Source organism: Dromiciops gliroides, chromosome 1, assembly GCF_019393635.1.
Source record: "Dromiciops gliroides isolate mDroGli1 chromosome 1, mDroGli1.pri, whole genome shotgun sequence".
Lineage (NCBI taxonomy): Eukaryota > Metazoa > Chordata > Mammalia > Microbiotheria > Microbiotheriidae > Dromiciops > Dromiciops gliroides.
The window spans coordinates 251,580,617-251,596,834 of NC_057861.1; the positions used below are offsets into that span (position 1 = coordinate 251,580,617).

The window sequence follows — 16,218 nt, forward strand, 5'->3', positions numbered from 1 at the left end:
ACAGTGTGGTTAAATCATTTCACAACTCCACCAGTGCATTAATGTCTCATTTTTCCCACTTTCCCTACAATATTTGTCATTTTTCTCTTCTGGCCTATTAGTCAATCTAATAGGTATGAGGTAGTACCCCAGAATTGTTTTGATTTGCATATCTCCAGTTAATGTGAGAGCATTTTTAAATAGATAACTTTGATTCATCTGAAAACTTCATGTCTTTTGATCATTTATCAATTGGAGAATAAGCCCATACAGTCTTAAAATTTTGTTTCTTACTCTTATTGTCTAGCTTTATGCTCTTCTCATTTTCCCCTATAAATTTTATTCTGGCAAGGGTTCACCTTGTTTTGGCACACCAAGTCCACCCAGCAGGGATCCTTATATGATGTTTAGTGTCCCTTCCCTACTCTGTCCCCCTTTCTAGTTGAGTTTGACACCACTGATCTAGTGAATATTGCAGAACTATTCAAGATGTCCCATTCAGGGTTATTTTAAAGGTGACTGTTTAAAATTCATTGACCAATAGGTAACTTAGAGCTAAAAATTAGAAAGCTACTTCTACCTTTATACATTATTAGAAAGAATATTAGCAACATCTTACATTTTTATGTTATTGTAAAGTTTTTGAAGTGATATTTCAGTACCATCTCATTTGAGAAAAACTAATTTCAAAATTGATTTTGCTTCTTGATAAAAAAAGTTAAATTTGTGTCCCCAAGCAAAAATATCAAAAAAGATTCTTTTATTCTGTGTCACCTATGAAATGCCATCTAATTATGTTAAAATGTAAGGGATACTTGGGCAGTATTTAACTGAAGTGAATATTGTGTGCAAATACAATCAATCAAGTAAGGAAGCTTTTATTAAAAACACCTACTATCTGCCAGGCATTAGGATACAAAGAGAAAAATATTACTTTCTAGGAGCATAGGTTGTGATTTGGAAGTCTTAACATCCTATAAAGGGAAGATGTTTATTTTGGGGCTATTTTAAGCTTGGCAATATTAATAACCCTAAATTATTTTCTTTTAGTTTCTCAGCTAGGTGACTCAGTGGATAGAACACTGGACCTGGTGTGAGGGAGACCAGAGTACAAATCTCACCTCATCTACTTACTAGTTATGTGATCTTGGGCAAGTCACTGAACCTCTCTTTGCCTCAGTTTCCTCATCTGTAAAATGGGGATGATAATGGCACCTACCTTCCAGAGTTGTTATGAGTATAAAATGAAATATTTAATATTACAAACCTTAACATACTAAATGCATACTATTTTTGTTGTTCATGGCATATAGCCCTTTTGTAAACCTCAAAATGGTGTATGTCTGCATGTATTAATATGCATATGTATAGTGAATTCTTATTGTTTATAATTGCATTTGTAAGCAAATTGGTGAGTAATTTAATATGTCTAGAGCAATGTCACCATTACCATCACTACACAATCAGTAAGCATTTATTAAGTGCTTACTATGTGCCAGACACTGTGAATCATCTTAATTGTAATTATTACAAAGTGCCTCACATTAAGGCTTTCCTTTGGTATTTACAAATCCCCTTTTTTAATAGTGAGTTATCTTTTTAATAGATTAAGATTTAAATAGCTAAGCCCTCTCTAACTTGCTGACAAGTCACATGTCTGTTATTGAGTGTATATACTGTAAAGAAATGGAAACCATTTTTACCATCTACTATGTTTCAGTTCACACATATTACCGACCATAATTCAACAAAAAAAATATACTCCTTAAAGGATCCTTGAAGAATTCAGAATTATTTGGAGACTAAATAATTTACTCCTATAGAATTGGCAGGTCAAAGAATACATCTGAGAAACAATACATAACTTCATTAAAAATAATGACAATGAGATAACATGCCAAAATTTATGGGATGAAACCAAAGCAATCATTAGGGGAAAACTCTTATTTCTAAATACTTTGTTAAGGTAAAGAGAAAAAAAGAACAAATTAATTAATTGGGCATACTATTTTTAAAAATATGGAAACCAAGTAAATTATAAAACTTTAGTTAAATACCAAAAATAGAAATCCCCAAAATCAAAGAAATTAGCAATATTTAATAAAGCTTTTAGACAGCTAGCATAGAGTGGTAGGCTTGGAGTCAGGAAGACTTGAATTCAAATGTGGCCTCAGATACTTACTAGCTTTGTTACCCTGGTCAAGTCACTTAACCTCAGTTTTCTCGTTTATAATATGAGAATAATGATAGCACTTACCTCTCAGGGTTATTGTGAGGATCAGATGAGATATTACTTGTAAAAGTGTTTATCACAGTGTTTGATACATAGTAGATGCCTAATAAATCCTTAATTCCATTCCCTTGCCTCCTTAAAACAATAAAAAAGCCATTGAATGAATGATAAAACTAAGCTTTTTTCTTCAGGAAAAAAAAATTAAACAGCTAAACCATTAAGTAATTTGATCTCCCCTAACCCACTACCCCCCAAATCCAAATACCATTGCAGTAGAGCCGGAGATCTTTTTACTTTACAGTTAGTGTATGGTGGCTCAGTCTGAAAATTTTCATATTCTCTTTGGGTTTATCTCTTCATTTGGGGGCACTTTAAATCACTTTTTTGTGTGGTACAGACCAAAAAATGTCACAGGTAAGGAAATGTTTGGTCTATGATGCTCTGAGCCAAAGTCATTTAAGTCCAAAATCTAAACTTGGAGGGAAATGAAATTGCAAATGAAGACACTACATTACTTTATATATTATCCTTTTGTTTTCCTCATTTTATGTTTCCATCTTTAGTTATTTAACTAAAAAAAATTATTAAGTGCTTATTATGTTTGAAACTGTGCTGAGTACTGGATATAGGTTACAAAAGCAAAAGACAAACAATTTTTGTCCTCTACCTCTACCTCTAGCAGCTTACAGGGAAGACCATGTGGTGTGTGTGTGTGTGTGTGTGTGTGTGTGTACACAGACTCACATATACTGTCTTCCCTGTTAGGGAACATTTGTATGTATGTATGTATGTATATATGCATGTATATGTGTACACACAGATATTCTGTGAGATAGATTTTGGTCCCATAGTTGGATTGCTTCTTCAAGAAACCCTTCTCTGAGACCCAATTTACCAATGGAAGGGGAAATGTATTAAAATCTAGTACTAGAAAACGTAATCTAGTACTAGAAAATCTAATACGGAAAACCTTCCACTTGGAAACTGCAAATAACTTTCAAAGGAAGGAGCAGGTTGTATTGTCTCAGCATTGACTATCCTTGTCCTTAAGAGTTGGTTCTATAAAGACTTATCCTCTTCTAGAACAGTGTTAGATTTTGAAGCCTGCTTAAAGGTAAAAAGGTGGAAGAAGGGCAGGCTTGAAGGACATAACTGAAATATAAAGGATAGAAAATATAAGTTTTGGAGCATAGAAAGAGGAGTAAAATGATGCCTCTAGCTTAACATGAGAGCTGTTTATTAAAAGAAAGCATTTTAACTGAAGATTCCTGTTTAGGCAGTAATGGAGGTTAGTTTAATCATTCTTTGATATTGTTGCTAGTAGGATAATAGAATAAACGATTTGGAGCTGGAAAGGAATTCAGAGGGCATTTTCAGAAGAGGAAATGAGACTTGAAGAAGTTAAGTGATCTGTTACTCATAAGGTCTCTCTAAAGAACTTTGAAATTGATTGCATGACATGCAAAACACTGGTGCATGACCTCCCAGCATGGTGTGCCCTTCTCATAAAAGGTACTGTGCTGTACGAGCGAAGCAGAATTGAAGTGGCTCAAAAGAAACATGAGATGTACAAATATAGGGACATCTCCACACCAAATGTTCATATGGACTATTTGTGCCTGACTTGGAGTAGAACATTCTGAGCTAGTGTTGGTCTGATCAGCCACCGTACCTTGACCCCAACATAGTGATGTCATTTTGCTTCTCTTTGAGAATGAAGGACAGCAACCAACCAACACCAAGGATTTGAGGCAGGATTCAAACTCAAGTCTTCATGACTTCATGTCCAAAGCTCTTGAGAAGTCAGATAGCTTTTAAGCTTGGAAATTGGAATTAGGGAAGGGATCACATGCACAGTAAGAAAGAATGTTCATAATCTTAACTAGAAAAGTAGTTAATAGATACCTAGGTCTACATCTGAACATGAATCTTTTTCTCTTTGTCCTAAGTTCTATGTAACTTTTATTCCATTTTGTAACTATTATCTATATTTAATTGGACTGAGCAATTACTAGCCTTGTTCTTAAGGAAATGTCTGTGAAAATATAGTTAGATTCAGGTTGTTTTTGCAACATTCTTGGCTTGGCTGTTTAACTGACCACTAGCTTCATACCTAACATCCATATCTTTATCATAGAATCTTCCAGAATACAGGAGACTTAAGGCAGAGAATGCACAATTAAAAAAAAATCCTGTAATTGAGAAAGTTTACTCTGCATGATTAAAAGGAAAGGAACACTTTCCCACAAGTAGTGTTCTGAGATGTTAAGAGAGTTAGTTCTACAGCAAAGTTAGATTTCATTGGATATATGAAACCTCAGTCTTTTGCAAATCAAGAAATTCATGAAACAATGGACAATAGATCAGTCTGTGGCTTTCAGCCTAGTTTTCTGCATCTTGTTATTGTCATTTTAGTCTGAATGTGGTTGTATCATACTAGTGTTTTAAAGAGCGTGGCTGCCTTGTGGGTCCTGATTTTTGTCTCTGCTATGTTACACATTATTTTGATGGTTTTATTGTTTTGTTTTGTGAAGATTATCTTCCTCTATTCATGTGTTCTATTGTACCCACAACCAGTTCAGTGCAGCTTCCTTAGTGCATACTGTACCTCCTCTCCTCCTCCCTTTCCCCATCTTGTAGGAACTGGTCGGGTGGTGGCTTCTGGTGTTTTGTATAGCATTATTATTTCCTTCCCACTACTCATTTAGTTCATGCTGTAATACTTGGCACTTTTACTTCCTTTATAGAGTAGGATGTGATGTCATAGAGAAGGGGAAAGGGCTATCCAAATTCTCTCAATTGCTGGGAGGAGCTGCCCAGGTGTGCTGAGGGGCCTGTACTCAGGAAGAGAAACAGGGAGTCCTCCACAGTGAGTAACCCCACTTTCAAGTGCACCCAAGTTTCCTTTAAAGCCTTGTCCAGTACAGTGTAGTTTCCTCTTCTGCCCTTTCCAGTTATACCCAATTTGCCCTTCCAAGTGTTACCAGTTCAGCTCAGTTTTTCTCCTTTCTAACCCTTCCTCCACTGTTTTTCACTATTTCCCTATCCTACCCCATCCACCCCCCAAATTTCCCTTTTCCCTGCTTGTTTCCTTTTTTCAGTGTCTATTGACTTTCCTTCTGTCCCTTTGGATTGAAGTTAGTGTTCTCCAGCCTTGTCTCTCAGTTGGACAAACCTTTTCCTTCAAGTCCTGGAATCTGTAATGCCCTTTAAAAGTATCTTATAATTATGTACTGTCTTATTTCCAGTCCTTACTCAAAAAAAAAAAAATCTGTCTGCTTTTACATGTCTGTCCGGTTCTTTCCCCTTTCCCTCTATGGTCTAATCTTGTCCCCTTTTCAGCTCTAAACAGTTTCCTTGTTGCCTCTTTTTTTTCAGTATTTTCCAGTTTACTCCTCTTCCGTATCCAGCCATGCCTATGTTTCTTTTTTACCCCTTTCTCAGCCTTCAGTTCAGCTCTCCACTGTCGTCTCCAGCCAGGACCAGTTTCGTTCACCTCCCAGACCTTTCTAGTGCAGCCCATATTTCTACATTCTTCTTTAGAAGAACTGAAAAAAAGCAAATAGTAAGAAGGCTGATCTGCATTGGAAAATAATGTGGGGCAAGGACTATGGGTAAACCATCTGAACTGGAAAGGGAAGAACAGGAAAGTTAATTCAAGCTGTAAAGTAGCAGAGGAGGGTGGGGGAGGGGGGTGGGCAATGAAGTGTCTGGATAGCTTATTGGATGGACTATTATGTACTAAGTCTTTTACCTCTAGGGATCTGGTTGGCATTCAGCCTACAGTAGTAGAGATCCAAACTAAGATTCTCTGATGGCTGCATTGTAGCCCTTGTGAAATGAATTGGAAGTCTTCCCAATTTTCAGTTGGCAGGAGTCCCTGTCAAAAAAAACCTGTTGTGTTAATTGTCAGTAGCTGTGACCCTGTTGGTTGTTTTAGTGGAGGTGATGGTGAGAACATGGATGGAGATTAGACTCACTTCTTCCACCAAGATCTGATTTCTGTAGGCCATATTGGTGAGACATCATGGGAACCTGATCCTGCTATTTCTTGTTAGGCAGGAAATTGGCCCCTCGATGATGAAGGAGCTTGGTTTTTAGGGTTGATGGCAGATTACCCACTACATACATAAATGGTGCCCTTTCCCACCCAGTTTTTAAAAGTAATCTAGAAAATGAATTAAGTAGGACTGAAAAGGGAGCAGGAAAATAATGGGACTTATATTTGCAAAACTGTAAAAGGTGGACTGAATGGGAAGAGGAGGGGGATTTTGCTTGTGTTCAATTGGAAAAGGCAAAGGAGTTGGAAACTGAGCTGAACTGGAAAACACACTGTCATGAGTCATCTGGGCATCTTGCTGCTTTGACCATTTTGACCAAACTTTAGAAATTTTCTATTTTAAGCTAAAAAAAAAGTGAATTGAAACATAAAATCTATGAAAATATCATTGACTATTATCTACTTCCTTAAGTAGTCTCCAGCTTTTGTCTTCCCAAGGCCATGGAACCACTAAGAATGTGGTTAAGGGTGATTAAAAAAAAAGAAAAGAGTTTCTCCCTTTCCTCAACCAAATTTTAGCAATTATTGTTTGTTTAGACCAGTCAGTCTTTATTACCAAATTATCCTTGGGTTTAACCCTTTTCAGTGTGTTTGCTATATTTTTTGGAAAAAAAAATATTCCCCATATTTGATTGAAGCAGATAATGCCACAAATGTCCAAAAAGTTTCATTCTTCCTATAGTCAATGTCATAATAATTCCCTGCCCTTTGATGATTTTAAAATGAAAACTGCATGATTACATACAGTACTTTTTATGTTAACTGACTTCACACAGTAACCAGCAAATTTTATTTCTTTATAGGCATTAGAAAAACACCCCAACTCACCAATGACTGCAAAACAGATATTGGAAGTCATTCAAAAAGAAGGATTAAAAGAAACAAGGTCAGTATTAATGTGTATAGAGTTCTTACTTTTCATTGATTTATGAAACTACCGGTTTCCAAAGTGGGTAGGTGTGATCTAGATTCTAATAGAATAAACCTGGATTTTTTTTTCTGATCAAACATTCGCCTGGCTTCTGACTTAGGAATAGTATGATAAATTATATAAAATACATTAGTAGATCAGCCATCTATATAAGGGAAAGATTGTTTGTCTAGAGTTAGCACCCTTTTAAAAATAATTCTTATTTCTCTCTCTCTCTCTCTTTCTCTCTCTTTTTTCCCATAAAAGTTGTTAGTGTTTTTGAAAGTGAGTGGTGAAAAGAGTCATTCTTTCTGGTTTAATAGATGTAACTATGATGGAGACATGGAATTTCTTTTGATAAAATTTAAAGTTCTACAAAGAGGAGAGTAGAATTGGATATTTAACATGGTTGGTTTCAGGTGTCTTATGATATAAGCATTAATTCTGAGCTAGTTATCTCTTACAGTTTGTGACTTTGGTTAGTAATTTATGACTGGAGCCTTCATGGCTTTAAGAGAATAGAGTTGTCTGTTGAAGATGAAAATAACCATATTGTAGGTTAAATTTTCATAGGCCAAATTTTCAGAAAATAGATGTGTGTGTGTGTGTGTGTGTGTGTGTGTGTGTGTGTGTGTACTCTTGTGCCTACAAGCAGATGTAGTTTCAGCAGTTGTCACTTAGGCAAAACAAGTATACCTGTCAAGAGACCTTTTCAGCATTTTGACTGTTGTGACTGGTATTGAAATACAGCAGCTCAAGGGGATCAATATTCCTCTGGGATGAGTTGTCTTTTCTTTTAAAACAAGAAAAAAAAAGGGGTCACCTGTAATTGTGTAGCAGGAGTGACAGCATCCTTTATTTAGCTGCTTTGAGTGTCACTTTTGCAAAGGAAGATCAATAAGCTTTAAAATTTAGCCAGGTCCAGGACAATATGATCTGAAATTCCATCTTAATTGTTTGTGTATTTATCTGTTCTGAAGAAATGCTCTGTGAGAATGTATCAAGTTACTTTTGCAAGCAGTTTTCCAAAAATGGAGGTAATAATGCAGAGTTGTACAGTTATTGACTCTACATAACAAATCTTTTAAAGGCGATCTTGTTCTGGTAAGCTAGATATGTGTATGTTGGCAGAGAACAGAATGGGGAGAACTAGAAATTAATTTTCCCCTTGCCACCTGTCAAAGCCCTAGAAATGTATGTGCCCTTAAAAAATTATTGGAAATGTTTGTTCTGCAGCCAAAAAGAAAGGGGTAGGGGGAGGGAATCTCAGAAAATAAACTCCTGCTGAATATGGGCTTTGTGCCAGAAAGATCTGTCGACACAGACAAAAAGCCCCTCATTAAAGCAATCACTTGAAATTTGTTTATTAAGATACATTTCTCAACAGCAGTGAATATGCTACTTACTATCTGTTGTTCTTCACGGTGTGATATGAGACTACTGCACCTTGGCTCTGAACTACATTATAATTAGTCTAGTTATTATGGCAACACCTCTTCACATTACTAAGAATGCTAGTCTTTTCAGAGTGGTGTGTTAAAGAGGTATAAATGTACATAATCAGAAAAAACAACAACAACCCAAAAACCAAAACCCAAGACCACCTTTTTAAAGAGTTCACTGAAACAGGAAACACAATACTACCTATCTCTCAAGTCACCCCTTCATCATGGCAGTAAAACTGTTTTGCAACTAGGGGAAAAGACTACAATTGTTAAACGTGCTGATGAGCAAGCATGGTAAGAAATAGGAAGAAAAAACACCTCAGGAATTCAGAAATTATAGATATGAATTGAGGAAGTGTGGAAAGGAGTAATTATGAATAAGGCATTACTTCTGTTCAGTTATTGTCCTGTAAAATCAACTGGCAGATAATGTACATATAAGCTCTGAAGTCAAATTAGGCTGGTGCATACCTTAGACCAGTATTCTGCTATCTCATTTTTCAGGTACCACCAGGGAGTATTCTACGGTGTGATATTGTCAATCTGCAATAGATTTGGAAACTAGACCAACGAAGTTGTTGGGGATGTGTTTAAATCAAGAATAAGTAGACTCTGAACAAGGACCTTAGAAGTTCCCTTGAATTAATGTTTTGGCTTCATGACATCTAATTTGGCTGCTCAGAGGCCCTTTTTGCTTCTTTTTGAGTTCTTGGCTGTGTCCCAGGATATGAATTTGCCAGATAAGTGAGGTGTCACTGGAGATTTTTCTTTCAGAAAAGAGTTAAGTTTAGAAACACTGCTGTTATTTGGTGCAACCTAACTGAGGAATTCTTAAAAGGTTATTAATGTTTCAATTTTCAGGAAGTCCAAGCATTTTGTATGTTTGCTTTTTATATATAGCAAAATCATTGCTATAAAAGGTGTGACCAATATTGGTTTAGTAAATGTACATAGTAAAAGTTCCTTTAGTTTTCAATAAGAATTCCAAGCACCACCTCCAGAAGCAGCACCTCTAGACACAAGAATGTGTTTTGTTCATTTTGTTTCCCTCTAGGAGTTGACACTATTAACTCCACTCGTTCACTAGGGACTGCTGTTGCTTATAATGACCTTGACCTGCCTTCCAAGTTTTAAATTTTTTTTTTAAAGAACATTACTCATTTCAGTTTTTTATCATATCCAAAAGATTGACTTTTAAGTTTAGAAAAATATATAGCAATTTTGGGTGAGTTCCATGTAATATATATGTGTTGAGATTCTCCGCTGATTTCCTGTGAATTCAAAAGCTTTATTGCAGGGTTGATTTGTTTTCTAACACTAAAGCTGCTGATATAAAACTTTCTACTTGAAATAGCAAACACCAACTTTTAGAATGTGGCTTCTGTGTGTGTAAATGTGCTTGCTTAATGTTTGGAGTAGTGGCACTACCAGGTGATTTAGAAATGAAACATTTGGCTTTTTATGCCATTGATTCCATGACAAATTCTTAACTATTTAACAATGTACTTTTCTTTTTTGAAATGATAATGAATCAACAAGCATTTATTAAACACTTATTATGTTCAGGCACCAAGGACTGGGTTTTTCAAAAGTTTATGTTCTCTATATGGTCAAATGTTTAGGTTTGTCAGAATTTATTGGTCATTTCAGTAATGTGTTTGAGTCATGTTTTACTATTTTGATGTTGAAACAATACTTACTATGTGGATTGTGCTATTCTTAATATGATGATGCTCTTCTAACCTTTTGTCAGAATGTGAGTGATTTTTCATGGCATTAACTTAATATTAGTATTCACAGCTACCTTTTGGTAAAGGAATATGATGTACTTCTTCATTTCTTGACATAAATGTCAGGTGAATGGAAGGATTACAGTGAAAGGCACGTTTGATTTGGGAGCAATATTTGCACTTTGGCCTTGCTTCATCATTTCCAATTGGAGTGAATGACATTTTCTAGGGGTCTATTCCTTTAAAATGGTATGAGAATGGTTAATGAACAGATATTTGGAGCACTTTTCAAGTAGAAAGAGCTATATAACAAAAAATGTTTCATGTTGGGCATTAAAAATTACATATTCATTCCATCTTCATGTTGTTTGTAAATATAAAAATTTGAAATTATCACAGAGGGAGATGTTTGGTCAAATACTCAAAATTTTCACAGCACCCAAATGGTGCAGTGGATAGAATCCCTGGCCTGGACCTGGAAGACCTGAGTTCAAATTCTGCCTTAGACACTTCCTGGCTGGGTGACCCTGGGCAAGTCACTCAATTTCTGTCGCAGTTTACTCATATATTGAAAAAGGGATAGTAAGAGCACCTGCCTCCCAGGACTCAATGAGATAATATTTGTTAAGTGCTTTGCAAACTTTAAAGTGTTTTATGTAAGAGTTAGCCAGATATTTTCTCAGGAAGTTGGCATGATCTACTCCTGTGGAATATGTTCCTCTCCGTAGCTTTTAGAAGTTAGTGAGAAAAGAAAGAGCAGTGCCTACATTTTCATGGTTTGCATTAAGGTCTTAACAAGGGAAGGGAAATTCACTTTGTCTTGCAAGTGAGGGATTAATGTCTTTGTATCCAGGTGCTCTCTTTCAACAGTGCTTCACTGTCATTACAAACAACATTCTTTATCATAACATGGACTTAGAGGAACTGTGTTTAAATCCTGGCTCTACTATTTCATAACTTGTGTGAACTTGGATAAGTCACTGAACCTCTTTGGTGCTAGTAAGTGTCTGAGGCCAGATTTTAACTCAGATATTCTACACTCCAGGCCCAGGTCTCTATCTCTATCTGTTATACCAGGGCTTCTTAAACTTATCCCACTTGAAATCCCTTTCCACCCAAGATATTTTTATGTGACCCTGGGTAAACAGGTATATAAAATAGATATTCATAACTTTTTACTGTTGCCAAATTTTTTGCAACCCCCATATTAATTTTTGCGACCCCATATGGGGTCATGACAGACTAAGAACCTGTGCACTGCACCAGCTAGCTGCTTGTAATTGTCTTTTCATAGTTGTCAGATTGTCCAAGTTTCATGTGATCAGTGTTATTTCTATTGTCATTGAGACTGACCATTTTTAGATTTTTTTTTTTAATACTGTAGAGCATGCTATTGACAATTCTGGGTTTGGAGATGATTTAAATAACATTGTCTGCTCTTTCATTGAAAATCTGTAGGAGAAATGTTTTTAGACATTTGTCTTAGGATTTTTTTGTCTTCTCTTTTTTAATGCTATAATTTGCTTTAATTAAAATCCACTCTATATTGTATTGTATCATTTTTTACATGCTTCACTTTTCTAAGGGGAAGGAAGTTTCAAGCAATGGCATTACCATATATAGTGGCAAATAGTTCTATTTCTTAACAGCCCTATTCCTAATTTGTGCAGTAAGAAATTATACATTTCTACTGGCAAGATATTTTGACTGGAGATAAGATATAAAAAATTATGTAATTTGTATCAAAATTCTAACCTTCAAATTCTATGTTAGTATCTTTTTATTTCAAACGGTGGGGTCTGAAAGTATTATACTATTTTAGGACTATAAATATCTCATTTTATCTCTTTTCACTAGTAATTACTGTTTATTTTATTAGTGGTAAAAAACATAAAATAAGCTGTTGGGAATTAGATTCATGAGACTAATGGGGTTTCTACGTTGGAGCACATTGGAAATTTATATGTGTTTGCATCATCTTTGTCCAAGCAATCTTGAGTAGTTGAACCTATGTTGCTTTTACATGGTAGAAATGTTAGGTTCCATTGAAGAATATTTTTTTGAGATTGAATATTAGGACATGGGGAGCATCTTTTATGGTTGATAAGCAAACTTACACATTCTGGATAGGCATTCCAGAAATTCTTTATGTTCAATTAAATCAACATTTGTTAAGCACATATTATATGAAAGTTCCTGTGAGGCAGTGGATACAAGGAAAGAAACAAAACAGTCCGTGACCTGAGACACGTGTACACAGATGAATAAATTAAAGGCAGAGAGAGCCCTAGTAACTGTTGCTAGGATCAAACTCTGTAAATTATCACCCTCATAGAGGGTTCACAGCCATTTGTTTAATTTTCTTCAAATAATTTCTCTCTCTCTCTCTCTCTCTCTCTCTCTTTCTCTCTCTCATTTTCTTCTTTCTCTTTTCCCTTTCCCTCTTCCTCTGTCTCTCTCTTTCCTCTTTTTCTCTCTCTGCCCCCTCCGTCTCCTCTCTTCTTTCTCCATTTTTTAAACTTTGATTAGTTTACTCTTTCTTAGGTAGCCTGGTAGTTTCTGTTCCTGAGGGTTTACCATATTGGTGCCAGACTTAGAGCTGACACTCTAGCCCTACCACATCTGAGACTTCTGAACTCACGCCATCCACCAGCCTCCTTTTCCCCAGCAGTATGGACTAAAGGTGTGTGACACCCTACCCAACTGAAAGAGTGTCATATAGTAACAAATAACAAATAGGTCACTAGAACCTATTTGTTACTTTTTATCAAAACGATTAGTAATGCATTGTACTGAAAATTTTGCTTCAACATCATTTGACATGAAAACTTAAGAAAACATTCCAAAAGCCTTCTGAAGAATAATAATCTTGTTTTGTTTTGTCCTTATGCGGATTTTTAGTTAGATAATGCACTTTTCCTCAGGAAAGGTCAGATTGGTTTTATGAAGTGAGGTAGAGGTGCTCAGATAGAAACCCTCAATCATATGACTGTTGTCAGGAATATTAAGTGGTCTGGAAATGCTGGAAAAATAACCTAGTATTAATCCTGAATGGAAATCCTGAATTTGGAGCTTTCTGTTTCATTTTTTTTTTTTTTTAGTGAGGCAATTGGGGTTAAGTGACTTGCCCAGGGTCACACAGCTAGTAAGTGTTAAGTGTCTGAGGCCGGATTTGAACTCAGATACTCCTGACTCCAGGGCCGGTGCTCTATCCACTACGCCACCTAGCTGCCCCTATTTCTGTTTCATTTTGAGGAATATTATTGTGAACATTTCTAGTGCAGTGTTGTATCCTGTGTCTGCTCACAATATGCTTCTTATTCTATACTCCATTCCACAAAATACTTCGAAAAGAGTCATGACATTGTGATGTTTAAAATCTAAATTGTGGTCGCCTTAAATTAGAAGCTTCAGCACCAGTCTTTGGGCATTAAACATTTATTAAAGCATACAGGGTATTCACAAGGAATTCAGAAAGTTATGAAAAAGCCTATCTAGCCTAGAGTTCCAGCCTGATTGGCTTTTTCCTCAAGTCCTCTGCCACAAGCCTGCTTTAATCAGGAATCCTCTAGCAAGCTGATTGTGGAAGCTTTTTATAGGTCTGGAACAGAGGCAGTCCTTACACACTGCTTCAAGCTGATTGGTTGGCGTCATCCAAATCCATTGGTTCTGAAGGTGTTCTCAAGTTGAGTTCACAGTCTGGCTTCTGAGAACAATACCTTCTTAAGGGATAGGCAGGTGTGATTACAATCCAATTAACTTGAAGTAGGCTTAATCAGTAGTCAATCACTCTCACTTGATTCAATCAGTATAGATTAATCTCCAGGTGGGTCTTTGAGTATCTGCTAAATCCCATTATTTCATCACAACATACATAACATGAATCTATCATTACATATCCACGTAATATTTACTTAGATTTGAGCGGTAGCCTTTAGTAAAAATAACTTTAGTGACTATATATAATTCTTGTGGCATCCAGTTTACTTTTAAGGCATACATTATAAGTGTGAAATGGCAGTATTTCCTCATACATCTTTTTATTCTGTCAAGCTTAAAATTTTTTTTTCAAATAGTTGAAAAAAAGTAATTTGGGTTGTTTCAATGCTGTCAAGATACAGATGTAATTTATTTCAACAATATACTGTACTTTATAAATATTTTAGTGCATGACTAAAACCAAAAATGGATATAGAATTATACGTGAGTCCATCTGAGGATCAGATCACTGGTGAAATTTTTCTGCATGACATATAGGAACATGCACTTAAGCAACATGATTTTATTTAATTGTTAAATTTTCTCTTCCCCCCCATTACCTTTTTCTTTTTTTAATAGCTTCTGCCCTGAATTGCCGAAAGCCTAAGTAATTTGAATTTTATTCTATCAAGTTTGAAATCAATTCAAATGCAAAGTGATAATATGCTGACATGGAAATTTCTTTTTATAGATGATTCTGTTTCAGCGGGTATTAAATTGTGTTCTCTTTTGTTAAGCCAATATTTGTACAAGTTACTTTACTTCTGAAAAAAATGAATGAATCAACTTGATGCATTTCACATAATATAATTCACATATAGTTAGCACTTATCAAGGTGAGTTTAATTCCACCAAAAGAAAAATCACATTGTTATTTGTTTATTAGAAACTGTTTGGTAAACAATTTATTAGCATTTCTACTTTTATTAAACAATTAGTAAGTATTCACATACTGCTAGTTTTTGTGTCATATATGTAAGACATCAACTGTACTCTTAAGGTGTTTTGAGACTAAAAATCAGTCCGTCAACAATTGTCTTATTAACATGAGTGTATACAGAACACTACTACTAGGTGTTGTGTAAGGATGCAAAAGAAGTAAATAACATACAATTCTTCCTCAAAGAACTTAAAATTTAGCTAAGGAGACATATGAAATTGGTTATAGAATCATAGTATCAGAGTTGGTGGGGACTTTAGGGATGAATGAATGAATACAGAGGCATTTTTTAAGAGGCACTTTTTTTTTAATGTGCCAAGAATGTTAGGCGTATGAGTACAGAAGTGAGTATGATCCTTGCCTAATGGGCACTTCCATTTTAATTGGGAGGAGTAGATGTATAGGGAGTAGCTAGAGAGGAATATTTTGATTTGAAAAATCAAAAGAAAGGTGAGTGGAGCAAGAGACAATTAGATTGACACAACCTTTCTAGGAGCAATGACAGAGTTGATTTGATTATGGATGGAAGATCCTGTGGAGGGCTTGCAAGTGGCAGCACAATGGTTGGTGAGAAAATAGATATCAAGCATATATGATTGGTGACTGAGGCAACCATCAATAAAGACATGGTGGGAAAATCAGTTAGGAGTTCTGCAGATGAAAAAGCTAAGTCCTCCAAGTCATGGTTTCTGGTTCAGGCAGCATGGCAAGTGGTGACCTCATAGCTAGGGAGTAAAGTGAAGTGTGACTAGAGCCAAGCCTAAATTTGTGGGCAAATGGAGGCTAACACTAATCAAGATTATAGGTCTTAGGGTCAAAGTTCAACCTACTACTCCTTATGAGGTTCAGTGTCTCAGTAAATCAGTCAGCAAATATTTATCTATTAAGGTAGGCCAGTGTGTGGTGTACAGGAAAAAAAAGTACAAGATTGCCTCTGACCTTAAGGAGTTGATAGTCTATTTAAGAAAGTAAAACTAACATGTGCAAGAGCAATGGATAGTACAAGTAGAGTTAAATGGTAAGTTACATGGTAATGAATTAATGTGAAGGAGATCTTAAGAGCATATATTTAGAGCCATATGGGACCTTTAGAAACCATTTAATCCAATCTCAAGTAGTTAAAGATCATATAGATAGTATATAGGAAAAGCAAGATTTTGAC

At 35.6% G+C, this 16,218-nt stretch overlaps 1 protein-coding gene across 1 annotated transcript in view; it reads left to right on the forward strand.

Moving 5' to 3' along the window:
* Positions 1–16,218, forward strand: part of ASXL3 (ASXL transcriptional regulator 3) — a 248,537-nt gene that overhangs the window by 24,871 nt on the left and 207,448 nt on the right. The window contains 1 exon segment of the mRNA XM_043988310.1: positions 7,076–7,158. Within this exon segment, the coding sequence (XP_043844245.1) occupies positions 7,076–7,158 (83 nt within the window).